At 39.7% G+C, this 27,880-nt stretch overlaps 1 protein-coding gene across 11 annotated transcripts in view; it reads left to right on the top strand.

Annotated features, from left to right (window-relative positions):
- Positions 1–27,880, top strand: part of ERC1 (ELKS/RAB6-interacting/CAST family member 1) — a 269,174-nt gene that overhangs the window by 210,298 nt on the left and 30,996 nt on the right. For all 11 annotated transcript variants that reach the window (XM_039707938.1, XM_039707939.1, XM_039707936.1 and 8 more), the window contains one exon: positions 3,288–3,432. In XM_039707938.1, the coding sequence (XP_039563872.1) occupies positions 3,288–3,432 (145 nt within the window). The remainder of the gene's footprint in view (positions 1–3,287; positions 3,433–27,880) is intronic.

The raw sequence follows: 27,880 nt of genomic DNA, 5'->3' as shown, positions 1-27,880 counted from the left end.
TCCAGTGCTATGACCCTGGGAACAGTACTGCAAAGTACAAAACTGCTTTTTAAAGTTCACCTCCTCTTGTGTTTTACCAAAAGGATTCTTCTCTTTTACTGGGAAAGGGCTGTGAAGGAATTATGTAGTCTTCTGAAACCTAGTGCCATAGAAACCCGTTTAAAGACATCTTGATTCTATTAGTATTAGTAATTAGTAATAGTGTAATAGTACACTATTGCCCAGTTATCTTCCCCAAATCAGACATTTCTATTCAAGAGTTGAAGGAGACATGCATTTGCACAGTATCCTTTGTGTTTGTTGTCAAATCTCTCTGCTCTACTGGCCTGTAACTATTCTGTGGGCATCTATTTTAAAAAGGCAAGCCCATCTTTCTTTGCATTATTTTTTCAAGACTGCAAACAAGGTAAATAATGTTGATATTGATCTTGAGGTTATATCTACCACTGTCTCTTAAGAATTAAACCTACAGGTCTTAATACCATTCCAGTCTGTATTGATCATGATCTACATTCAGTGAAAGGCTTCAGTGTAAATAGAAGGAAAAACCTAATCTCCTTTTTTTTTTTTTTTGTCCAATTTGGAGTAAAACTGGAACCTGTTTTCAGTAGATTTTTCTACACTGTTGCCATTTCACGTTTCCTTTGGTAGTATTCAGTCTGTTACAGTCTGCTTTCGTCTTGTGAGGCGTGTGCAGCTCAGTTCAGGCTGCAGGACCTGCTGCAGAGGAGAGATAAATAGGCAGTTTGCCCCTGGTGAGTTGATGTTGGCACAGCCACACCAGTACCAGCATCTGAAATACCTGAATTAACTTAAGTGAACTTTGTCTGCTCAGTGACTCTGGCCCTAGCCAGCATTTGAAAAGATCAGCATCCTTGGGTTGTGCAGCATGTTTTGCCTGCTTATGAGAACTTTTCAGGACCTCCAATGTTGTGAACTGAGGAGAAGCATTTTGCTGAAGAAGCCAAGCCTGTGGCAGTGCCTGAGCCTCCAGGACTGACTGCAGCACTCCTGATGGATAGGTTTGTTCATGTGCTGACACCACCATGCACACAGCAGCCCATTTTCTCCTTCTTGCCACATCACCTGTCTCACAGCAAGTTCCTCTGCCCTCCCTGGGGATAAAGCTCTCAGGAAGGGAAATAAATCACTTTTATAGTGCTCTTCAATCAGAAACCTTGTCTTTTGCTTGGTAGTATGCCCTTTTTATTGTCTTGGAATCATTTGGCAGTTGCAAGCTCCACTGAAAGCTTGCCACTACAGACATGTCCCTTCCAGCAGAGCTGACAGTGACAACTGCACTTCTCCCACATGCAGCAATTTACATTTAGCTTGCTAAAGTAAAAAAATGCAGCTACAATGCACTTATCACAGAGTATTTTTCTTACTTTTGTTCAAACTTCACTCTGTTTCAGTTCCAGAAAACAGTCAGAAAGCCACAGTGGCTTTCACCCTGCCTCTTGACCAGCACCCTCATCTCACAGCACAGAACTGAAGTTTTGGCCAGTAGGAAGTTCTTTTCTAAGACATGGTGGCAAAGATTTTTCAGGGAAAAAAAATTAAAAAAAAAAATTGACTGCTATCCATATCTCATTTTCCTGGCCTTGGGGTTTTCACTTAAGAAGGAGAGATGGGCAACAAAGGATTTGATTGCAGGAGGTGTATGGCTTACATACTATTTGAGGCACCTCCAATTTCCATACCAGAGTAATGGCTCCACAGATAGAGTTACGGAGATATTCTTGGCTCTAGTCCTGAATCATCAGCGAGGATTGTGGGCTTACTATTAAAAGAATAAGTGTTTCTTTATAATCAAAACAGATTACTCTAAAGAAAGTGAAAATGACCAGAGCTCCAAGCCAGCCTGTCTTTCCCAGGATACCGATAGCTGGAAAAAAGCAGAGGTCATGGATCATGTTCTGTCACTTCACCCTATTGGTATTTTTCATGTTTCAGGCAGACATCCAAAACTGGATACTTTTCCATAAAGCAAAAGCAGCAGAAACAAAATGGCAATAATAACACACCCAATTATCCATCGTTCCCACACCTACCAAAACGTAGTCTTGACACTACATCTGGGAATCTGTGTGCACCTTTTCCTTTCTTCTACTCTTTGCCTCCATTAAGTCACCAGAATATTTATATTTCTTCATAGCACAAATGTATTTAGAATACTTTATGATTATCCTAAAGTATCTAAAAAAATTTGCTTTACTTTATGGTACTACATTTTGAAAGGGAAGCAATAATATTTTGGAGATATGATCTAGGCAGGATCCAAGTACTCTCTACACTGTATCTGTGAGATTTTTGATATGCTGGTATTTCATGTAAAGCAAGCTAACTCCTGGACTGTAGTAGAAACACCTGTGTAAACCCAGAGAGAAATTCTACCCACAGAAAGTCCATTGTGTAGTTCACTGTCCTGTCAGATGGTGAACAAATTTGTCTCTTGAAACGCATCTTTTCCTCTTGAAACGTGGTTTTTTTCCACATTTTTTGAGACAGTGGCTTAAATTGGGATTCTGATAATAAACTTCTTGATATTGAATGCTGCAGCAAAACTTCAAGTGCATTTGCAACTTTATTTTTAGATGAAATGTAGGTAAGAAATGTGTTGTATTTGTTTTGTCTTTCGTCATCACTCCTGCATGATGCCATCTTTCACACCACTGCACACTTAGGACCTCATTTTCTGCCTTCTTTGCAAGGTGATGAGAGGTGAGACAAGCCAACACTACTGGGCAAGAAGGCCAAGGTTTTCTTTGAAAACCTGTTGCACATCACCAGCTAAAGAGGAGAATTAAGGTGGAAGGACGGAAAAGGTTGCTTTCCCTAATATAATCAATCCTTTGGCTTCCTTTGAGAACTGCTGTTTAACTGTTAGGATGATTATTTGTCTCCTTTTTCACAGTATGTATAAAATGTTTCTGCATTCTATTTGTAAGAGTTTTCTGCTACAGGGAAGGAGTATGGGAAAATGTTCAGCCAAAGTAATAGTAAATGGTAGTTATTAAAAACTGAGAAGGTGAGTGCAGAAGAAGAACATAATGTGTTTTTCTTACCCTATAAGCTACAGTTTGGTATCAGCACAGTTGTCTACGGGGAGGTGTGTGTGTCTTGACTTCCTGTTCCACCAACAGACATGTAGCCCTGACAAAAATATTTATTACTGCTTTTCAGAGTTGCACACTGGTACAGCATTTATGATATGCTCAAATATTTGTAGAGGAGTCCTCTAAGTTTTGCAGGATAATAATGTAATTCATTTGGGTTGTTTTCAGACAAGAAGCCCTTCTTGCTGCCATTAGTGAAAAAGATGCCAATATTGCTCTGCTAGAGCTTTCATCCTCTAAGAAGAAGACTCAGGATGAAGTGGCTGCGCTGAAACGAGAGAAGGACCGTCTTGTGCAACAGCTCAAGCAGCAGGTGGGTACAGGAGGGCTAGGAAAAATCTGGTTAATAATCTGGTGTGGGATTATTATCTTGATTCACAGAATTAGTAATGTATAATCCTGTGATATGTTAGGATGGAAAGTGCATAAATAACAATTTCAAACTAGCTACTGGACTCAGCATTGAGGGAAGTTTCTTTGTGTCACTGCCTGAGTAATAAATGTGTGATAGGATGTATAGGAAGTTGTAAATGGACATTGGTTATTGTCCACTACAGGCACAAATAGTCACAGATTCAGGGAAAAGTAATGATACTTCTCTTGGGGGCTTGTATTTGCCTTTTTGGGGAAGAAGCCTATTTGAAAGGCTGTAGAGCTCAATATGAATGTTACACCACACAGTCTCTCCTGTGATGGTCTCATGCTTGTGAGAAGATTGGTCGCTTCCTATTTCTGGCCTCTCCCATTTCTAAGATCTTTCTGTGTTGGCATAACTATTAGAAAAAGTGTGTTTCTGTTAAAGCATTTAACATTATGTTCCAGTACTGAATGCAATGTGAAAAGTACATTGCCAGTAAAACACAGAGGAAGCAAAAGGCATCCCTGGCAATAAGAGATTTAGGATCTGAAAAAATCTGTGTAGATTTTTCACTTCAGCACTTCTGGTGGGTTTTCCTGAGTTATTCCCTTGCCACATTCCTCTTAATAGCACATATGCTGCTGCCAATCCAGTATCAACTTCTTCAGTGCCACCATTTCCATCTTCATAAAATTTTATGTGCAGCATTTCATCTGTCAACCAGATGATTTCTGTTGCTGTCAGGGAATGTAAGACAAAACCAGGTCAGCATTGTGATAAGGGATTTCTGTGCTTCTTCCTTAGCAAACAAAAGTAGGTTATTGGCCATGTTGTTTATGGTAATTATTTGTGGTTTCATTTAAGAACAGTACTTTTGGGGGTTTTATGTACCAGCTTCTGAATGAGCTAGAAGTACAGATTGCAGTCCTGTATTATTTACTTTTGAGCAACAGTTGTAATTACTGTCACTGCTCAGCCAGGTCATCTGCTAGAACAGGAATCAGAAGTGATCACAGCAATGACAAGTACTTGGTTTGTTCATGTAATTGTTGATGCAGCAGCTGTAATTTATGGTACCACTCGTTCTAATAGAAATTAACATCAGTTCTTAGTTCTTGTTGTCCTAAATTCAGATGCTTTCATGCCCCTTGCCCTTCCCAGTTTACTTCTGGTTATCTTTTGTTAGTAGCTGGAACAACCTGTAGTATTTTGTGGTGAGTTTTTTTCTGCTGAAAATTTGTGTATACTTCAGTAACATATTAACATTGTGCCTATCTGTAATGACTTAGGTTTCAGATAAATAATTTTTTAAAATATTGTAGCTCCTATTGTTATCTTTCAGTGCTGCTAAGTCTTAAAATATCATAAACTCTTCCTAAAAAGACATGGTCGTTTCCCTTAAGGATACCAGTTCTAGGTGCTTTTCTGCATATTTTTTGGGATGATTAATTTCCCAAATAAATGAAAATTAAAAAGGAGATGAATTTGAAATTGTTCTTGATATGTACTGAGACCAATTATGATCTGAGGTTGGAGCAATAGTCCTTTTTCAAACAATTCCTTGGACTGTTGAAATACCTTTGAAGATTCTGGTTCCAAAACTGCAGTCAGCTGTAAAGACTTGTCACTGTTTAAGATTGTTTAAGATTTTAATCTTAAAAAAAATGAAGAAAGCAGAGAGTAATCTCCTCAACACATCTGTGCTATAGGTAGTATAAATAAAAGTTTTATGTGTAGTATAAGTATAAAATCACAGGTATTCTCTCGTATATCCACAATCCCCAAGGCGGAATGAATGTTTACATATAAACAATCTAAACTCTATTTAAAGTATACCCGAGAAATATTTATGTGACCAAACAGAGATTTGACACATCCTCCCTAAATTCTATCCTGTGTTTTAAGGATGTGTCATCTTATATCTGGGGTTTTTTTGTGTGCAGCTTTCAACACATTGACAGAAAAGCTCCTCATTGCTTATTATAGGAGAGTATTACTCACCACCTCTATGAGTTGCAGAGAATCTAAAATTCCATTTATTTTTTTTTTCAGTGCCAGTAGTTTTGGTATGTACTTTATCTGAATAAATTCAAATCACACCAACTTTGACAGGTCCAGAAATAGGAGATGGGTCAGAAGAGATGGCTGTGAGATTTTACAAGATCTTCATTACTGATGTAGTCAAGGGAAATCTCATTTTTCCACATGCTTTGCAAATATTCTGTGTACTTGGCCCTTGCACTCCTCTTCAGTTGTTCCAGGTCACCAGCCTCATATTTTCCAACAAAACAACTATGCTGCTTCCTCAGTTTAAGCCTTCTCCACATGGACCCTTTTCTGCATCTTGAGAACAAGGGTCCATGTGTTTGCCAGCTCCACAGAACCATGTCACCTTTCAGGAACTTCCTAAAAGTTCAGCTGTGATTCTTGAATTCACAGTAGAAATTGTAAATGAAAACTCTTTCAGGCTTGCAGATGTGTTGAACACAGCTGTTCAGGGAAGGCAGTGATGCCACAAATCAAGATATTCTGGAAGACTTTGAAAAGCAAAAAACCCAAAAAGTTTATTCAACCCTTCAGATTCAGAGCTGGGATCCTGACCTCAGTCATTCGTGTTTCAGAGCTGTTGAGCTCCCTGATAAGTATTTGGTATTTCAGTCCATCCCATTCCTGGGCAATGCTGAGGCTTTGTGGTGGGAAAGCAGCTCTTTCAGCTGGTGGTCAGACAGAGCTGAGTAAAAGATTCCCATTTCCACGTGCGTAGGATGCACACAGAAATGCTGAGCCGTGTGGGAAGGGGTGGTTTGTGGCAAGAGCTGTGCGTGCTGTGGCACCAGCAGGGCTGAATCTCTGCAGGCTGGGAAGAGCTTCTGACTGGGTGCTTTAGGAAAGCAGTTTCCTGACTAAGCTGCAATAGTGAGTGTGAAGGATAGGATTTGGATTGGACTTTTCTTGTGCTGGTTACCATTGGCTGACTTGCTGTTAACTGACCTTTCTTAGAGTGTAGAAAGGTACAACACTCACAAAACAAAAACTTGTTCCAACGATTGCCTATGATTTTTATTTATTTAAAAGTATCAGTGAAGACACATGGGTTCATCAAGGGAAGGGTATCCAGAATCTGGAGGGCTCTGCTGTCATCCCTTGGCCTCTGTCCTTTCCCAACACTGTCACATTCCTGGTCACTCACATGGGAAGGGTGCTGCTGCACAGGAGAGGGAAGGAGTCCTGCCAACAACATTTGGTTCTTTAATTTCTCTAAGTATGTGCATTAAAGTTAGGATGAAGAGAAGCATTTTGGAAAGAGGATATGGCATCAATGTTGTTTTAATTTAGAGTTTCTAGGCTCTGAATTGCAGGAATGTGCCTCAATACAGAGCCCATTTCCTAATGAGGCGCTCAGCATTGACCAGGCTCTCCAGTAAGTGCAGCTGCCTGTTTCATATTGGTTGTCAGTTTGGATGAGGGATTTCCTCTATCATCAGACAGGCAGGGCCATTGCAGGGCGAGGGTCACCAGCTAATGTGGTCCCAATTTATTCCTCCTAGGGCTCTGTGTCTCTGTGGGTAGCTGACGGAGAGGCAGTGGCTGGGAGGCTGCTGCTCTGGAGGGGCTGGGCTGATGCAAGAGCTGGAGTTGTGTAACCAGATCCAGATGTGGTGTGGAGAGGGCCCTGCTGGGTGTCACACCGGGCTGAAAGGAACCCAGGGAGCTTTGGGTCCTGCTTGGTGGAGCACAGACACTGCTCAGCTGTTAGGAAAGAGCTGCTTGCCTTTTATCCCTTTCCTCGTCAAGCTAAGTTTTAATATCAGCTTCTATTTATTGTAACAGAGCAAAGCACCACTCCACAGTTCTCAGTGGTAAAGGGAAGGCATATCTGAAAGGGCTGAGGTTTTCCTGTCTGTGGGCTTTCAGTCTTGAACAGCTGGGATTTTCTGCTAGGAGCTGTTTGTAGCAAAGACTGTCATTTTCTGTATTTGTACAGTGTGTAACAGAGTGGGTGCCTGACTTGACCAGCATCTCTGTCACTGCCATGCCATAAATGTGAAGTAGTAAGTGTTAAAATTTTTAGGAGGCTCTGAACAGTATTAATGTGTTCAGACAGCTTGGAGTTTAATTCAAATGAATTGTTTGTAAATAGTCATATTCACTTGTTTCATAATTGTTATTATTATAGCAGAAGTTACCAGGAGCTAGCTTGACTCAGTGTTACTGATGACAGGATCTCAACGTTTTTCTTTGAAATTGTGCAACTTCAGGTTAGATTAATATGACATGTTTTATTATGCTGCCTATGCCTAAGTCAAATTTATTTTCAGATCAGTTCCTCAGTCTTTTAAGAATATGTTGAGTTTTTATTCTATATTTGAGTATGCTCAGAGAACCACCCAGCTTAAGCTTTCTCCATGTATTTCATAAATACACATTTTCTTTTGTCATGCAAACTGTTAATGAAAAATAGTGAATAATATGGGATCAGGAGAGAGCTCTCTGCAACTGAGTTGATTCATCCAGTTAGACCTGTAATCTGTTCCTAAAGACTTTAAGGGAAGGACTTTCAGTCCTGGGAAGTCTTTTTTATACCTTATCTGTCTTTATTATTATATGTAATGTCCCTTACTGCAATTTAAGCTGATTGCTATTTTTTTCTATTGCGGGATAGGAATAAAAACTTTACTCCCTGTCATGTTCTTGCCGTAGATATCTTGCTGTTCACTCAAAAAGAGCTCCTTTCTCTTTTAATGAAGGGAATTAAGAAGCCCCATGCTATTGTAAGTGTGGGTTTTGTAGTTATCTTGCTGTTCACTCAAAAAGAGCTCCTTTCTCTTTTAATGAAGGGAATTAAGAAGCCCTTAATGCTTCTTAAGTGTGGGTTTTGTAGTCAGCCTTGCCATTAGAGGAATCTTTAATACCTGTTGTTTCCTTCTGATTCCATATCCTCACCAAGACTGTGCCTTCCTCTGTGGACCAGCCTGAATTTGAGGGGCTGTTATTTAACATTCCCACAAATGGACAGGAATTGTTTGGCAATGGTCAAATAGCTAATAATTGACTGGTAATAATACTATTTAGGCAATATTGAATATACATTTCACCTAAACAAGCAAGTACCAGAGCTGGTTTTTCTGTGCTGCTTTGTGCCTCTTCCCTGTAAGATTTTGACTGGTTTTCTTTATGAGGCCAAGTTACTGCAAAGACTGGTTTCCCAAGTAAATGTGGTTCGTGGGATCATGAGGAACTGCAGATTCCAGAGTAGCTTCTCACACCAAAAATCATATTTTTCCACTGTTACTTGTTTCCCTGGAAACCCTGCACACTGACACCTGACACTCCTCTGCTGTGAACTTTTCCAAACTGAAGTTCCACTGGCTGGAGTCATTTCTCTTTATAACAAGAGGATGTAAAACAGGTCAAAGGAGACTGACAGGCATATGTTTTCCTCTTGCTGCTGAGAAGCTGTATCAGCATGACCACACTTCTGGCAGCTTTAGTTACCATCCTGCCCAATGAAATAATACAGATTGTGGGGCTGTGCAGTTAGTCTTTGCTTTGCCTTAGCTGCCCTGATTTGAAACTATGTCTGATGAGAGTGATTACTCTGTTAGCAAAGGCATTTCTCAGGTGACATGGATACAGTCTCTGCAGATAATTGCTAAATGTGGTGCTGTTTTGTGACAGAGCCCCTGTTGTTCTCTGAAAGGTTCCAGCAGTCTGGAGTTCAGTGAGGGGAGGCATCTCTCAAACCACTGTCAGAAGGCAACTTAGGAAGTCTGGGAATATGTGTGTAAGTTGTCTGAGTGTGGTGGTGGTGACTTCTTTATAGCCGAGGAAGAAAAATTAATATTTTAAATGAGTGATGAGGTTCAGGGCACTTGGATCCATCTTTGTTTATTGATCTCCTTACCACAGTCCCCGTGTACTTGCATTGGCAAGAGTGCAAATAGATGTAAAAGTGGGGACAGAAAATTTTTGTGATAAGACAGTTAAGAACAGGCAGAGGAATTTGAATGTGCCGTGCCAGAGGTTTCTTTATGAGCTGGGCAGAACAGAAGGTACTCTGAGTTCTGGTGTTCTCTGAATGCCAGGTTAACCAGTTTGAAGCAGGAACAAACAGATTAATGTACTTTGCAAGAAATTTTTCAAGGAATAGTGAAGCATTTCAATAACTATGGTCACTTGGAGTGGACTTGTTACATATGCAGTGCAGCCTCACCTATCCACTGCATGGTCTGTGGAGTCAAAGTAAAGTCACCTTTCTTCAGGTTCTTGTACCACCAGTGTCTGGAGGGTCACTTGCAGCTTTTCAATACTGGTTTTTATATACAAAGGTGCCAAAATATGTAGTTTTTACAGTATATTCTTAGCTATGCTGCCAGCGTAGCTGGCATGTGAGCAGGCAGAAGTGGGCAAAATCATTCTGTACACTTCCTATTCAGGAAGCTGTTGGACTAGAAACAGAAGAAACTTCTGGCTGAAGTGAATATATATCCACTAATTGGCTCTCATCAAACATTGCCAGCTGTCAAATTTAGGCATTGTGGCTTTTGTTGAAGGTCTGTAATGCGCCCAGATTATCAATCACAGCTCTGCTTGTTCTGCCAGGCTTTGCTCCTCAGTAATTGTTTCTGTCAAGGGGGGAGTCTCTGCCAGGAGCAGACCCCAGCACCCTGACAGCAGCGAGCAGGCACAGAAAGCAAGGCTTTGTCGTGTCCTTGAGCACTGCTTCCTGGAGCACAGCACTAGGAGCCCTCACAGATTAAAAGAAAGCACCTTCTCCCTGCCATGTGTTCCAGACTTTTTTCCCATCATTTTTAATCATCTGTTAGCACAGTAACAGCACTCAGTGCAGCATCAGCAGTCTTTTCTGGGGCAGCATTTCATCTTTTCCTGGTGTTACCTATGTTCTTTCTTCCTCTCCCTCCTCCTTTACCCCTTCACCCTTTGCCTCTTGCATGACTAAATAAAAATGTGTGCTCAGGGGAGCCCTGGCTGTGGCTGGGAAGGGAGCTGCCTGCTGGAACTGTGGGAGTGCATCTCTTGTGCCTGTTGGAGCTGCTGCAAACTGCCCTGGCTGCTTTCTGCTTGTGCCTTCAGCCACAGCCTGGAGGTTTTAGGGTATAGCTGTGTAGGGCTGCTGGAAGAGGAAGGTGCTTTGCCTCACTGAGAGAGAGGGCTTTAAGATTTATAGAGGGATTGAGGAATCCAGATGACAATACAGTACTGGGTACTTTTTCTAGATATTTGTAATATTTTTTAAAACACTGTAAGGACTAATATTTCCCAAGTTGGAACTCAAATTTCAAAAACTTGTTTTACTCCATTAGAAATATTCCTCCATTTATTGAATATATTAAGATTTTCATACTCTAGTTTTAGAGCTTTTTAATTGACTAAAATTCACACAAATACATTTAAATTAATTGCATAATTGCCATCAGCATTTAGTGCCACCTATACACTAGCTCTCATTCAAGGCTTATGAGCTCCTATAGGAAGTTATTTAAGCAACATTGCCTATCTCTAGAAAATCAGGATTGCTGGACAAGTCTAAGTTAGGAGTTGAGAGATCCTCTATCCCATCCTGTATGTGACCAACTTGATGCTGTTGGATGGCAGGAAAGATTGTTAGATCTCCCCTGGGAGAACCAGGCTTGTTAGCACTATTAAAGAGGTGAGAATTCTCACTGAGCTTGGGCTTCTTCAGAAAGACTGCACTAGAAGATCTAATTTGGGCTTGAAAAATAATAATTTCTTGGTCTGTGAATAGCACTGCTGGACATTGGGGCAGTGTAGAAACAGTGACTGTCACTTGACATCAGAGTTGTACCATACATTGGTTTCCTGTGGTTATTGTGACCCAAACCACTGGTCTGATACACGATGGTCTTCAGTTAAATAAAGAGAATATAATAGAACAGCTCTCTATGATACTTACATTCAACAGAGTATTTATAGTATTCATTCTGTCTCTTTGCTACAAATATTGTGTTGAATACAGTTCCTGACAATAATAGTCTTAGCTGATGAGTCATGAGATAGATACAAAATCTCAGAAAGTCATTTAGAACAGCTCAGGCTTGCCCATGGCTGTTCATTCAAGGAATACAATTATGGGTACATCTTCTTTTGCTTAACTCCCATGGTTTGTGGGGTGGCTGGGAAGGACCCGTGGATGACTGCTCCTGATTGTTGTCCAGTGGCAGGATGTGCCTCAGGGATAAAATATTTGAGACTTTCCAACCACTGGTCCTTGTGGCTGGGCTGGTTTGGCATCACTCTTGGTATTGGAATTGATGATGTCTGAAGGATGACCAGAAAATAGAGTGAGTTTATGATTACATTTAAATTGTATCTTTTAGACCCATTGTTTAGGGAACTCTGAAGTGTTGGTGACGGGAGAATTCCACTTAAACATATAAGAAGTCTAAATCCATGAATAGATTTTCTTTTATGAAGAAACAGAAATTTCACACTGAAATTTCAGATTCAGGAAGATTTTGAATTACTTGCTTGAAGATTATTAATCTTGGTGAAGATGGGTGTGTAAACATCCTTACAGGTATTTCATTGATTGGATGCAGATTTTTCTGTGCTAAATGATTCCTGTTCATCTGGGCTGTTTTACCTGGCAGTGACAATTGTCTAGGAGACACGTGTCCCTTTACCAAATATCCATTCAAAATGTGCTGACTTGGTACATTGTGCTTATCTCTTCCTGTATTTAAAGGTATGATTCCTCAGGGAGCACACAACACATGGAATGGTTTCATATTAAACTTGTGCAGTAAAACTTTATTTGTGGTTACTTGTGTTTGGATGAAAAGCCTAACAAACCTGTAATATTACCAACTACCATATATAAAACCCAATTCACACATTGATAGTCAGTTAAAAAGTAGTGGCAGAAAGCTGAAAGGCATTTTTCCAGCTTTAGTGTTGGTTTTAATTTGTGTGAGAGCTGTAACTGCTGAGGTGATAGATGATTCAAGGTGTTTTCCAAAAACATGTAAGGAGAAGGTGAAGTCAGAGATACGAGGTGACTGATTGGGTTCATAAACTAAATATGTAGAAGGTTTCAAGTAGATTACAGATTAACATGTATGACTTAATGTGTTAGTGATGTGGTCTTTACTTGAAGGAGGAATGAATGATGGAAAGAATTGTATACCTAGAATATGTAATGAAAATTAATGATCTATAAGATAGAATATGTTGCATATTTGTGATTTTGCTGTGTTATTTTGGGAGTAACATAATAAATCATTGCTTTTTTTGCTTGAAAAGAGAGAAATGCATAGTCTGTAAAAGAGAATTTTAATCCCCACCATCTTAAAAATTGATAATGGAAAAAATTTAGTCTTAACTGCATGGAATGAACTTCAGTAAACCATGAACTGTTGATGAACAGTGATCTCAGGTATTTTTGAGCTTATGCACTGAAATATCTCTCAGTCTACAGGTATTTTTTTTCTCATCTGCTGTATTAAGTTCATTAAATTCTGAAAATAATTTCCTTTTTTGAAACTGTCCAACTGAGCCTAGTCCACTACACCATATCTCAGGCAAATGAATAGGTAAGCAGGGGGAAATAGAGGTTTCATCTTGCAGTTGGAAATCTAAGATGCTGTCAGTTAGGAGTAATTTCTTGATAATAATCCTTCATTAATTTACATACCACTTTGTGGAAATTGCAGGTTTGTCAAAATGAGACACAGATCTATTAAATTAGGCATCAGTTGCTTGTGGTAGCTTCTGCAAATGGCGAGGTGTTGGTGGCTGCAGATTCCCCTCAGTTCTGTTAAATTCATGGTGTTATGTTCTGAAGAATCCAAGCCTTAAAAAATTACTATTCATGTTTAGGTGCAGAACAAATGATGCATTTACTCCTTAATAAGTACATGCTGTTTTCTACAGCCCCTACTTATTAAGGAGTAAATGCATAATTTTTCAAGATGAAGAAATACAACCAAAGAAAAGGTGTGCAGACTTTCCCTAGAGGTCATGTGTTTGCCACATGAGATTTGTGAATGCAGGGAAGGAATTGAGCTTTTCTGATGTCTCCTAACTGTGAGAAGTCTGGAAACAGCTGCCAGGAGGTAGAAGATGAGAAAGTTGATACTGATGGAGACTGTGCTTCCAGTCCCTCCCTGAATGGCAGTCTGGAGACAATGCTGTCAAACATGAGTTAGTGATCTTGGCAGATTGTCTCTAGGGCTGTTGTGTTCAGCTGTCCCTGAGCAGACCTGTATGGAACACAAAATAAAGGCACAGTTTCTGTGTGCCTTTGCCTTGAATATGTTGCCAAAGGTTTTGAGTCTTTGCAGTAGCAAGAAGTGCTTTTAGGGATTAGTCCAAGATTTTGCATGAAGACAAAATAAGTCTCAAACTCGGCTATCAAAGGATTGCTGTCTGATTTTACTTGGCATAATCAAACATTTATCATGTGGATATAAGAAAAATTTGCTGATTGTGTACTCTCAATTTCAAATATAAGTCATTTACCTTTGCAATCACATGTAGAATTTTAGATTATCAATACTATAGGTGAATGATAGTCTCTCAACTTCTGTAAAGCTCCACTTCCCAAATATATGTTAAACTCTCATCCCAGGACTGGTGCCTGGAGGAAGCAGTGGTCTTTAATGTTGAATACAGCCCTGGTTAAGGGGTAATCATTTTATTAGAGCTTTTGTTCTCTTTATTTGAGTACAATTTTACAGTCACAGAACCCAGTCCTTTGTTCTCATTCTGTTTGCTCACCACCAATGCCTGTCTGTCTTAGTGTGAATATAAATATTTCCTGTAGTTGAGTAAACAAAAAATAAATGGAGGTCTCACATCTAACTCCAGGCAAGTTTTTCCTCAGGATTTGAACAGCCTAGGTATCTCTTGTTTTTACAATGGATTTTTGTTTGGAGTGGGAATCTTAACATTTTTAAACATTCTGTTTCACCATTGTACCACTCTTAATCCTTTTAATAGTCCAGAAGTTGCTCTTCTCACTGCTGTCATCTTAACATGAAACGTGACTGTAATTTATGACACCAAGCCAGTGTTCTCTCCATCTCCTGAACACCAGTAGATGCAGCCTTGGCTTTGCCTCCTTTATTACAGCTAGCAACCCAAACCTTTGCCAACTGCTGACAGTAATGGTGCTGAAAAAATAATAAAAGCAGTATAATGATCCTTAAGAACACACACACTCACAGGTTGTTTAAAACTTGGAAGCCTGCATGAGTTTAATTGTTCTCTGTAAGTATTAAGGACTGTACCTTCTCATTTTAGTTTTTCCCTGATTTTTTTTTTTATTCCTCAGGGGAAATATATTTACTTATATATACAGATCTTCAATCATATTTCAAGTGTCTTCTCTATCTCATATGGAGGCATGCAAGATGTGTGTTATAATGCACTAAAAAATGAAAAATTTATAGATTTGATGGGAAGGATCCACAAACTGGGAAGTGCAGACTAAGACTAATTCCTTATTTTCATCACTATCAGATCACCAAAAGATTTTTCTTTCCCCCCCTTTCCTGATTACCAAAACCACCTAATCCTTCTCCATTGTCTGCCAGAAAGCTGGTTTGTGATATAAAAAAGCCTTAAAAATATGAAGGCTTCCTTGTTTCCTCCTAGGTCTTCTAATTGCAAATCAATCAGTCAAGGTTTCTCTTGTCCTTCTATTCATCCTTTTCTGTTTCTTCCGGGCTCTTTAACAAGTGGAATCACCTATCTTAAGTTTAATGACTTAGCAGTAAAGGGATTGTTAAGAAAAACTCACCGGAGTTATGACTGGCTTTTTTCTCATCTTTTTCCACAGATCTTTTTCTTTTAGTGATCCTGTAGCAGAGAGAATTCTCTAAGATTTTTTTTCTAAGCTTTACAGAGTGCTTTATGGTGCCCATTGGGTGGGCCTCTACTCATATGTAATGGCATCATATAATGTAAATCACAGAAAGACAACAGATGTGGAATAGAGCAGGCAAAGACAGGAATACTGGAATGCAGGCACCTTAGAAAAATTCATCTGGCCAAACTGGCACATCTCTACACATAGTGTGCCATGAATTTTGTAGAGAATAAGAGAATTTCTTTCCTTGGTGGGAATAATTTTTGGCACAAATACAGTAGAGAAACTGAATGTTTTTTCAGTCTCTCCAGCTTAGTACCTAAGCTCTGATGCAGATTTAATAGGAAAAATCAACCTCTGCTGGAACAGCAAGTAAAAAAAAAAAGAAAAGTGTTGGTTTATTGTGGTTCTCCTTGGTTGTGTGCTGTGTGCAAGAGCAGAGGGAAGGACAGGAATCATCTGCCCAGCTCTGTAGTGCACATGTGCTGCTGTGTGCTGGGGCAGGAATCCATCTCTGCTCCAAACAGAGGGACAGTGAGGATGGACAGGAATCCTGGGTGTGCAGACCACACGCACAGATGGTGTGGACAGACAGGAATGTGATGGCTCTGTGTTTGTGTGGCTGTTGAGGCAGGGCACTTCTAGGTGGATGTCAAACCCAATAATTTGCCATACAGGAAAAATTCTTAACTTTTATTTAGTTTGGGGTAGCAAAGCTCTGGTGGTTGTCAAAGGAAATGCCCTTTCAACTCTTCCCTCAAGCAGTTACCATGCAGGATTTTGATGGATTCAAAGATGAAAGCAAGGCACAAAAAGAATAATACTGGGTTTCTTTTTCTTTTATACGCAACAGCTTTTAAAATTAATTTCAGAACAAGCACAAATAGTCTTGAGGTTTCATTGTGTGTGTTTTTTTTAAAGTTGCTATCAACACTGTTTATATCATGTAGACACAGATCCATTCATGTATACACCCAGAGCTGGGTTCTGGGCAGTCACAGACAGTCTGTGCTGAGATGATACTGAGCAGCTCACATCACTTTAGCATCTAGGAATTTGTATCTGTACATAACTCCTTTTTTTGCCAAGAACAGCATGTATAGAGGGGAGGGGGGTTTGCTATTAACAACTCTTTGAAGCTGCAGGCAAATGCAGTCGAAGTGGTGAGTCATAGAACAATAAAAATATGTAACAATAAAAGGTCTGTGGTCAAAATGCTGGCATATACTTTCCAAAATTAAAAATTGCTGGATAAAAGAATCCTTTTGCTATATTTATTGTAACAACACAGTCACAATACACAAAGATTGGAAGACTTCCAAATCACTTCAGCTAGGAAAGGTATTGTATTTGCAGGGTGCCCCAATGAAGGAAGGAATGATGAATCTGACTCCATGCTCTCAGGAGGTTAATTTATTATTTTATGATGCTGTATTATATTAAAGACTACTAATCTGTACTATACTAAAGAATACAGAAAGGATACTTACAGAATGCTAAAAAGAAAATAATGAAAAACTTGTGACTCTCTCCAGAGTCTCGACACAGCTTGGCACTGATTGGCCAAAGAGTGAAAACAACTCACACCAGAATCCAATGAAACAATCACCTGTGGGTAAACAATCTCCAGACATATTCCACATGAGCAAAACAGAGGAGAAGTAAATGAGATAGGAATTGTTTCCTTTTTCTCTGAGGCTTCTCAGCTTCCCAGGAGAAAAATCCTGGGCAAAGGGATTTTTTCAGAGAATGTGAATGCCACACAAAGGTGTATGTAGCTACAGATCCATGAGCAGATGGCCTACACATTATTTTATTGAGCCAGGGGATCATGACTAGCTTTTAAGATTTTGCAGTAGGATGCATCTTGTATGTAAATTCCTATATGAGATTTTTCCAGTCAGGGTTCCACTGGACTGAGAAACTTTCTTGCTTCAGAGCAGGAGAAAGACTGAGACAAAAGCAGAGTAACTGAAGGGGTTGTCTTATTCAGCTTTGTGAAGCTGAGCATATGCAAGTGGATTTATTTTGGAAAGGAGAACTGAATAGAATAACAAAGGAAAGGGGGACAGAGTAAGGTAGTTGAGGGTAAAATGAGCAAAGTGTGGAGTGAAGCAGAAGAGAAAAGGGAAGTAGAAATTTCAGGCAAATAGTCATAACAAAACAGGAGTCCCATCAATGATGTCAAGCAATGTTTGTTCTGTATTTGATAGCAATATTTGCCTGTCCTATAGGATATAACATAGGTAATTTAGGGGGTTTTTCTTCAGATTTCATATAGATTTTGTAAGACTAACCTTACCTGTAGTGCTTAGTGATGCTTAAATTGCATAAGTTTAAAGAAATGACAAGATCAATGAAATATTGATATGTATTTCAACCTTAGCATAACCTGAGATACCTTTTAGATTTTCTTTGTAAAAGATGTTACCAACCTATCAAAGTTTTTAGGAAGAGTTTATGCTCCAAAGTACATTTCAACTTGTTTCTCTTACTGCTTTTTTGTCTTTGCTTTTCTATTATTCTGTAAAACATAAAATTGCATTTTTAGTTTGGACCCACAACTACACTGTGAGAAGGGAAAATGAGCCAGGGGAAAGTACAATCAGAAGTTTTCAGCAGTTTGATTAATGAGGACCATGGCAAAGACTGGTATTTCCTTTTGCATTGTTAAAGAAGTAGCATTCACTTTTTTCTTAAAATGAGTTGTCTTTGGTAGTAAGTATCAAAGTAAATTAAAGAGACAACAAACTGTATCTGTTGAACATTCAGCAGACACATGACTGATCATGAGAGGCTTGTTTGCTGCTGATTACTTGAGAATTTGTAGCAGGTCAGTCTCCCAGAATCCAAAAGAAAGGCATGTACCAAAAAATTCCACTTCTGTGTAGTAAGGATATCTTGAGAGTCTACATCCAGACTCTTGCAATTCCAACAGAATGTGTTCATTTGGACTCCAGAGAAGAAGAGCTTGACTGACAGTGCCATCCATCTGCTTAGCTGAGCTGTAGTTCCTACCCAGTAACTTTTCCATTTATTGACCATTTTCAACCAAATTTGACAGAGGAAAAGAAGTCTCAAAGATTGTGCAGATTTATAGGAATTTAATTAACATGCACAGCTGGGTAGAGGCGAAAAGAGCCCAAAGTAGAGCTCCCACACAGGGGAAGGCAAGGAGAACTGAGCTGTGCTGTATTTTGTTTGGCTGTAGCACACACACGTGGCTGGCCATTCAGGACATACATGCTTTCACACTGGTCCCAGCTGACTCTTGCCTGGAGACACCACGGGGGAGGCAGGCTGCAGAAAGAGATTGTTGCAAGGGTTGAAGGCCATGCGTAGAAGATGGAGAATACAAATCCAAAGCACTTGGATTTCATCAGTCAATACAGAAAGGTTTACTACCTTTACTAGTGGACTTGACTTTACTAGTGGACTCACATGCTCTTCAAGGGTAGCCATGCTGTCTGCAAAAGGCATTGCTTCTTTACTCATTAAAGAAGCAGTGAAGACCTCACAATAGTCTGAGAGTGGATGTAGCAGCATACTTGAACAAAAAAACCCAGTTGTTAAGCTAATTTAAATCAATTAGTCTTTTCTGTTTTAAGTGTGTGTGGCAGCAAAAGATATTGATCTTACAATCTCTTCTGCAGCAAGACTTTTCTCTTCCATGGTGTGGAATCAGGGTGAGATTTGCCTTAACAAACTGCACCACAGGGCAGGCTCATAACCCAATCCAGAGGTTTTATCTGCTCAAAACTGGAATGTGAACATAACCATATAACATAACAATTCTCATACTTTACCTTCAGAATTAAAATAGCAACTCATTTTGTTTGCTGTTCTGTCTTCAGATCAATTTCAGTCAATAATCTCTTGGGTTTTCTGTTGTGTGAAAGGTCCAGGATTCTTTGGGGATGTTGTTGTGGTTTACCATTTGTCCTGCTGAAGCTGCCTGAATGTAGTTTCTTGATGCATAGCCCACCCATTCTCTAAAAATTAGTTTTATTCTGTGGTTGTAAATGTCCTCAGACTGCAGCACTCTCTCAGACATCTTTGAGATACAGGAAGGCACACCTTAATGATATTCTGCCTAGACCCTCACAAGCAGTGGAGAGATGCCAGAGAAGTAACATACTTGGCTTGCTTTTGAGTAGTTAACCATGAGAGGAGGTATTTTTTATTTTTAGTTCCATTTCGAACCTGTGACTGGGCAGGTTCCAGCTTTTATGGAACAAGTAATTGAGAAAGGCAGTTCTGTTACCACTGATCTTAAACACATCTTGAGGTATCTCTAAAAAGAGTAAAAGAGAACTAAAGGAACATATACTACCATGATTGTATGGTATAACACAAAAAGGAATCCCAAATAAAGATCTGATTAGGATTTTTTTGTGTGTCACTGGTTTTCTTCATGTAAGAATCAGAGCAATAGATTTCAATAAACTTTGTCACTGGGCAATTCCATGGTTTCATACTTTGTTCATCTCCTAAGGAGCTAAGTTCCAAGAGACACATTCCTGTACAGGGAAAATTTCAGTTCCAAGTTTATTTTTAATCCCATGTACATATGTCAAGTCTCACAGAGCATGCCCTATCTAGATAATCTGCCTCCTTTAGTTTAGTTCAAAGGCTTGTAGAGTATGAATTGTTCAGGATGAAGCTTCTCAGTAATTATCACATGTGGGGAGATGAAGAGGAAAATTACATCTTTAAACACAAAAATTAGCTGGACTGATAAAGTCATTTTATAAAGTAATATTGCTGGAACATTGCCAGCAACCAATGCAGAAGACAGCATTTCAGGTAGAGCTGTGTTAAATCCTGCAGGCTTTGACAAACCCCAGCAGCTGCACAGGCTCTTTGCTGGGCTCACAAAAACACAGGCTCCAGCATGTGCAGAAACCTAGTAACAGGAATGGTTTCATGTCTGTGCAGTTGAAATTTGTGCTGGTTTGCTGCTAATAGAGAAATCTCAGTTGTTAATCTTAAACATAGCCAAAAGGAAAGCCAAACCTAACTAATGATGTGTCTTTTAAACTTTCCAAAGAAAGATGGCAACTGAGTGTGTGCCATCTCTTTACAAATTTGAGAAATGTCTCCCTTTTCATAAAATATCATGAGTGGGAAGGGGGCACAGAGTTAAACATTTATGTTTCAGAGTCCTGATGCTCTAGGTAAGTATAGACTCAAGGTAGTATATTTAGGGTAGGTATAGACTCGAGGTAGTATATTTAAGGTAGGTGTAGATAAACTCAAGGCAGGCCAACATATTCAAATAACAGGCAATAACAGGGATTATTCTTTCTCTGTTTTTCACAGCCAGATTCCAGCAGGGAGCTGGTTGGACTTTAACAGGGATTGTGGCTCACTGCAGGTTTCTGACCAGTAGAAAAGAGCTCTCTGAAAGCCTTCACAAGTGCTTAATTCTCAGAGATATTGAATTCAGCCCACAATTTGTAAGAACAATCACCCAAGTTTTTCCATTCTATTTCTGTGTTATTAGTGACAAATATGTTTCTGAACTGTTGCTTTTGCATGTGCTTCCAGTGCAACATCCTACTCAAATTAAAGTGGGATAACTCCTTTAGTGCACTAACACACTGCCTCCACCACATGCTCATTTGTCACAAGTACAGTCATTATATTAATATTTACTTAATGTGGGGTTTTTTAAACTCTACGTTAAAGGATTAATAAAGCTTGTTTAGACTGGTTAGCAAAACCAAAATTACCCCACGCAAATATTCTACAAAAAATGAGACAGGAGTCACTGATGTCATCGTTTGTGCCGTGTTTCATGGTGGAGGAACAGACTTGATGCAAAGTCTTTGAGTAAGTTACTACAATGAGCATATGAAGCAGGCTGGAGTAATAGTGAGAATGCACAGCTCCTGAGCTGTTTCTTAGAGAGCTTCTCTAGAGATCCAGAAATGTGTGATCCCCATGAATAAAACGTGGTTTCCAAAGCTTTCCAGGCTAATGGTTACCAGAGCACTAGCTGTCCTGCAGAAATGCTTAAGAAAGGTATGTACTCTCATTAGAACATACAACTTTGTGCTAGCTTTCAAATGAAAACATTCTGTAAAATATATTATAAACAGTGTCTGTAGTTATATCTGTGGGTTTCAAATTTATGTGTGGGATTCCACAATAAAGAGTTTGTCAGATCTGGGCAGCACTCCTCTAGGTTTTACCAGCTGTAGAGCAGAGTATGTCTCTGACTTTCCCCCTAAACTTTGTGGATCAGCATCACTTCTGGTTTTTCTCATGTAATAATTTAACTGTGATAAAATCTATTTATTTGGTCTTTAGTGTGGAGGTGCGTAAGCAAGCTACCAGTGTGGCCTGCAGTGAACATCAGTGAACATAAAATAATGTACTTTTAGGAACCTACAGGTGAGAGAATGCTTTGAAGCAGTAATTCCATGAATGAGGAACTGAGTGATTCTTCAGAAATTAACTATGGCTACAGTTTTGGCAAGTAAAATAGTGTACGTGTGCAGTTTGCAATGAAAGTTTTCAGGTGTTGGTTACATTAGTTTAACCATGGGAATTTTCTTGTTTACCCAAACATTTAGTGATTATAGAATACAGGCAGAAGTGAACTCTATGGTACCCAGGGGAAAAAAAGTCATGAAAATATGGTGAAAACATGGCAGGACCATGAAACAACCAAAAAGAGCACATTTAAAGAAGTTTTGATGCTGATCATGAATGTTCACATTCATGAGTAAAACAGATTTATCTAATGTTTTCTCCTGGTCCTTTTTTCTTTTAATATAACTGCCTACTGCAGCAAGGGATAGGGAAGAAGAAAGACTTAAATAATGACAGGAAGTAAAAAAGGCATTACCAGTCACTGTATCAAAGAGGCAAAAGGAAAATTGCAGAAATTCTGGCGTGCAAAAAGGGAGGGGTGGTTGAGATCTGGTATTTCTAGAGTAAAGTCTAGTATATGACATGGGGAATTTGGGGTTTTTTAGATGCAGTAGCCTTCCAAATGTGCTTTAGACTTGCAGTTCATAGACTCTGGTCTGCAGAGCCAAGGCCTCCACACTCATTCCTGGCTTTCAGCTAGGAGCTGCAGAGCGTGTGGTGGCTCTTGAGTAATTTTGAGAATTTACACCAGTATCAAGGTTTGGGGCTGTTCTTTGCATGGTGACTCTTGGAAGAAAAGAAGAGCATTGTTAAGGGCTTTGACAAGCTGTGGGGGCTTTGGGGAAGGTATAATTGGAGGGTCAGGAGTAATTTTATGAAATCTGTCCAAAAAAAAAAGTGAAATGAAGGTACCTTCTGGAAAAAAATCACAAAACCTATTGGGTTGTGGAGTTTTATCCAGTTTTCTTCATTCCAGCATTTTTTCTGCACATGCCTGAAGAACATACCTGTCAGAGCACACGGTGTTTTTTATAAGCAAAATTTGAACCTGACATCCGGTTCCTATCACTGCTAGTTCTGCTTGCAGCTCTGGAGGTTTTAGACAAAAGCACTCCTGACACAACTGATTTGTCTGCACTGCTCATTTATTTTCTCACAGGACCCTGTGGTTAAACCACTTTGTTGTTCATACTTTTTACAGTGATGTAGAAATGCTTGCCCTAGGATCTGAGCCATAACCTCATGAGGTGGGAGAGGATTGTATAATAGCACCATGACAAACCAGCTCAGGACTGCAGGATGTTGGAGTGGTTCCCCACAGAAAAGTAAACGGTTTGTTTTTAAATCATTACAACAGCCATTTGGTCTAGAAATTTCCATCCTTTTGGACATTTCTTTTTTTCTGTGGAGGAGCAATAGGAGAGAAACTCAGATCACGTATTTACAGTTATTTTTAAAATTTCTAAGTAAATATTTGTCATTAGTAGTCCAGTTTTAAGCAAAAGCTTTCTATTTCTATATAAAAATAACTGTAAAATATTATCATATATTTTATTTGCAATGCTTCTTGGGCTTTAAATTTTGGAAAATAATTCTTAGTGGTATCTATCAGGAATAAGCTGCTTTTCTTTCATCTTTTGATTTTTTGCTTCATTCTAATCTAACATATATGCATAGATTAGTTCCTTTAATGGAATCACAATACTAATTTTGGCATTTTCTTGCCAAGACTTGTCACAAACATGCACACTAAAATGAACAGCTGCAATGGGAGGTCAGGTTGAATTAAAGGAGGAACATAGAAAATGTCCTTCTTTGTGAGCTGATCCCTTAGGCTTGTCATCATCAGGACACTGCAGAGATTGTTCTGGGTTTAAATGTTCAAAGGACTCTGATGGAGCCAAGTAGCTAAACCATATTTGGCAAGTAGGAGGAATTTTGAACTTATCTCCCTCTTCTTCTGAGAAGTTGAGCTTTGAAACTCTCAAATGATCTGATGAAAATTCCAAATAATAACAATTGCAGCATATTTTAGGTTGGAGCAGACCTCTGTGTCTGGCCACCTGCTGAGAGCATCGCATCACTAATTAGAGCACTTTGCTCAAGGCCTTGTCCAGCTGCATTTTCAGTATCTTCAAGGAAGGAGATGCCACTGTCTCATGCAGCCTCTTCTGATATTTGATGTACCTCATTATGAATTTTCCTGATCTCTAATCAGAATTTTCTGTGTTCCATTTTGCATCTGTCATTTCCTGATCTATCCCCTCCAATGGCTTCATGTCCTCTATTTCCTCCTATCAGGTAATTTTTAAAAGCCTCCTCTTTTTCAGGCTACACCAGCCCAATTCCATCAGCCACTTCTCAATACCTGCTTGCCAAGTATTAATAGTAGGTTCTACTTGAATTTAAGTGACAGAAGCACACTACCTCTTCAATTTGACTTCAGAATTCTCTCTGAGGGACTCTGTGCTTTTTGCTGACCAGACCCAGCCAGAGGGAGGTGTGTGGCTTTCCTGAGGCCTGGGTAAGGGACATCACCAAGAAACTTCCCAGCTTGGTGCAGTATTAATAGTAGGTTCTACTTGAATTTAAGTGACAGAAGCACACTACCTCTTCAATTTGACTTCAGAATTCTCTCTGAGGGACTCTGTGCTTTTTGCTGACCAGACCCAGCCAGAGGGAGGTGTGTGGCTTTCCTGAGGCCTGGGTAAGGGACATCACCAAGAAATTTCCCAGCCTGCTGGAGCCCATTGATTGTCACAGTCATATTTTCTGAAAAATCTTTTTGCCCAGGATTTTTCTCCTGAGAAGCTGAGAAGCCTCAGAGTAAAATGAACACAATAATTATCTGATTTGTTTCTCCTGTGTTTTGCTGCTTTGAAATGTGGTTTGGACATTGTTTACCAACAGGTGATTGTTTCATTGGTTTAATGTGAATTGTTTTGACTTAATGACGAATCACTGCCCAGCTTTGTTGGGACTCTGGAGAGAGTCACGAGTTTTTCATTATTATCTTTTAGCCTTCTGTCTGTATCCTTTCTGTATTCTTTAGTATAGTTTAGTATAGCATTCTTTAGTATAATATAGTAACATAAAATAATGAATTAGCCTTCTGAGAAAATGGAGTCAGATTTGTCTTTACTCCCTTTGATGGGGGTCTCAGAAAATACCACAACTGATTGTTACCCTCTTACAGTTTTCTGAGTAGTGGGAGCAACAAAGTCCCAGCAAAAAGGATGAGGACAATGAGGAGGGGCCTCAGAGCCTTGGGAAAACTGGCCAAGGGATCTGGAGCACACGTGGTGTCCTCTTCTGTGCTGCCAGTTGCAGGGAATGATGGAGCAAGAAACAGGAAAGTGATGCAGATGCACACCTGGCTTTGAGACTGGTGTAAACAGCAGCATTTTGTGGTTTTTGATCGTGGGTGAATTTATACAACACTGAGCTTGCTGGCAGCAAATGGGCTCCACCTGTATCAGAAGGGAAAGGGATCTTAGCTCAGGACTCAGCACAGCTCACTCAGAGGGCTTTAAACTAGATTTGAAGTGGGACAGGGGCATAGATAAGAGATAAGGTGTGGGGCCAACCTGCTGGAAAGCAGCTTTTAGTAGAAGGCCCTGGGGATCCTGGTGGACAGCAAGTTGTCCATGAGCCAGCAGTGTGTCCTGGAAGCCAGGAAGGCCAATGGTATCCTGGGGTACATCAGGAAGAACACTGCCAGCAGCCTGGGGGTGATCCTGCTCCTCTAGCAGGGCCACACCTGGAGTGCTGTGTCCAGTTCTGGGCTCCTCAGGACAAGAGGGACACAGAGCTCCTGGAGTGGGTCCAGTGGAGAGTGGCAAAGATAATGAAAGGACTGGAGCATCTCTCTTGCAAGGACAGGCTGAGGGAGCTGGGCCTGCTCAGCCTCAAGAAGAGACAAATGACAGGTGACCTTAACAATGTCTGTCAGTGTCTGCAGGGAGGGGTCAGAGGATGGACCAAGCTCTTCCTGGTGGTGCCAGGCAATAGGACAAGAGCCATGGGCAGAAACTGATGCACAGAAGTTCCACCTCCACCTTCTGAGGAAGAACTTTTCTGTGCTGGTCACCAAGCACTGGAACAGATTGTCCAGGGAGGGTGTGGAGTCTCCCTCCGTGGGGATATTCCAGAACCCTCTGGAGGCAATCCTGTGCCATGTGCTCTGGGATGGCCCTGCTTGAGCAGGGAGGTGGGAGCAGATGACCACTGTGGTCCCTTCCAGCCTGACCCAGTCTGTGATTCTTTGCAATGTTTATATCCTTCTCTACCTGTACCAGCTAACATAGTTTGTTTGGTTTGTTTAGTTTTTTGGGTTTTTTTTTTCATGTAATATAAAGAAGAGCTACATTTTGTCTCAGGAGAGTTAATGTGCTGTACTAGCATTCTGCTAAACATCTGGGTTTCAATAGCTTTTCTTCACACACACACACTGAAAGTCATGTAAAAGTTTATTATTTATTATCAAAACAATCAATTTCCAAGAAAATGTGAAATGGTTTAAAATCAATTGTTCTCATTGCAAAGAAGAAATTGTTGAAGAGACAACCTTAAATATAATAAAATAATAAATATTAAGAAAGTGCCTTTACTATAAACTGGTTGCTTAAGGATTAATGTAGCATATTTCAAGTAGTGATTTATGAATGATGAGTCAGACTTGGAATTCAGAACTTGCTTGACAAAGCAGAGCAAACAATATAAAAATTTTGCACAATGAAATTGCTTATTGCTTAAGCTCAATTTACTATTAGGTTTTGTTAAATTATTCCAAAATAAAATCAAATCCAGATTCCAACCCTGGACCTTCTCTCTCATGAACTGAATAGAGACAAGTAGAATCTGCATTCTCCAGCTTCAAGATGCTCATTAAACTTTTCAGTGAGTTTTCAGTGAGAAACCATGGAATTATGAAGGGATTGAATCCACAGCCTGCATTTCTATCAGCTTTGAGCTTTCATTTAAGGCATTTAATTTTTAAAATCATCATGTCTGATGATTTTTTATGTCTGGCTGTAGATAATTTGCTCTGTATCATATCCAATGTATGTCAGGGTAGCCTTTTGATTTCCTTAGAATACAAAATTTCCCAAAGCTCAAAGTGGGGCTCTTTGTGCCTTCTGAGGTGGGAGGAGAAATGCCATCAGTCAGTTCTGGGGCTGCTCCATGTGTGAGTTCCCAAGGACCCTGGCACCCAGACAATGCCAGGGGAGGCAGCACTTGGCTTTGCAAGATGCTCACCCCACCCTTTGGCTGCCCACAGGGTATCACTGCTGCCTGAATGGCCTTTGTGAGCCCTGCTGGGAGCTGGGACACTCTTCCAGGTGCATTTCTTTCCTTATCTGTTTGTCTTTGTAGGTGTTTGGGGGCCTCATTTCAGGGCAGTTTGTTAAAAGGGTTTTGTCTAACTAATATTCTCCTTTGCAGACACAGCCAGGTAATGTATTTTAATGTTCTTTGTGATTGCTTACCTAGAATGGTGTTGTTGAGTTCCATTTATTCTTACGCAGTTTATTTTCTACAGTGTTTTTCAAAATCCTATCTCTTCTGGAACTTGAAATTTCCTAAGAAGTTGAAGAAAAAAACTTGTTGCATACTTTGCTAATTCTTTACTTGACTGTGTCCAGGTTTTAATTTTATAAGCCTTCATTAGGACACTTTTTCTTCCCCAATATCTATTTATTAACTTCTTAATTTCCTCACAGGATGATTTTTGTATAATTAACATTTTCTTGACCAGTCTCAGAATTTTTCTGTTCTTTGATATATCAATCAAAAACTGATTTTTATGTCATACTGGATGGACTTCTTAAGTAATACCCTATTTTCAGCTTGTTTACTTTTTGGTTTTTTAAAACTGACTGCTTTCTGAGGGCTTCTTTGGGGTTTTTTTAATTGACTTAGGGACACCTAACTCATGTTTTCATTGAATTATTCTCCAAGTTGGTGTCTGAACCATAATCCCAAGAATGTCTAAGAAGAAATTAATTTCTTGTACAGCACAAGTTTTAGTAGGTACAAGTCAGATGATCCACCTAATTGCACAACTAATTTATCCTTAATGAGAACAGGCTGGAATGTGTCTCCACATTTGTTACCAATTCCCTGTGGTACTACCAACTGATGTCTAGGCATGTGTCTTGTTTTTTC

The sequence above is a fragment of the Passer montanus genome, unplaced genomic scaffold, assembly GCF_014805655.1.
Source record: "Passer montanus isolate IOZ18808 unplaced genomic scaffold, ASM1480565v1 scaffold20, whole genome shotgun sequence".
NCBI lineage: Eukaryota > Metazoa > Chordata > Aves > Passeriformes > Passeridae > Passer > Passer montanus.
The sequence above is the reverse complement of the archived record's forward strand: the minus strand, read 5'-3'. Positions and strand labels throughout refer to the sequence as shown.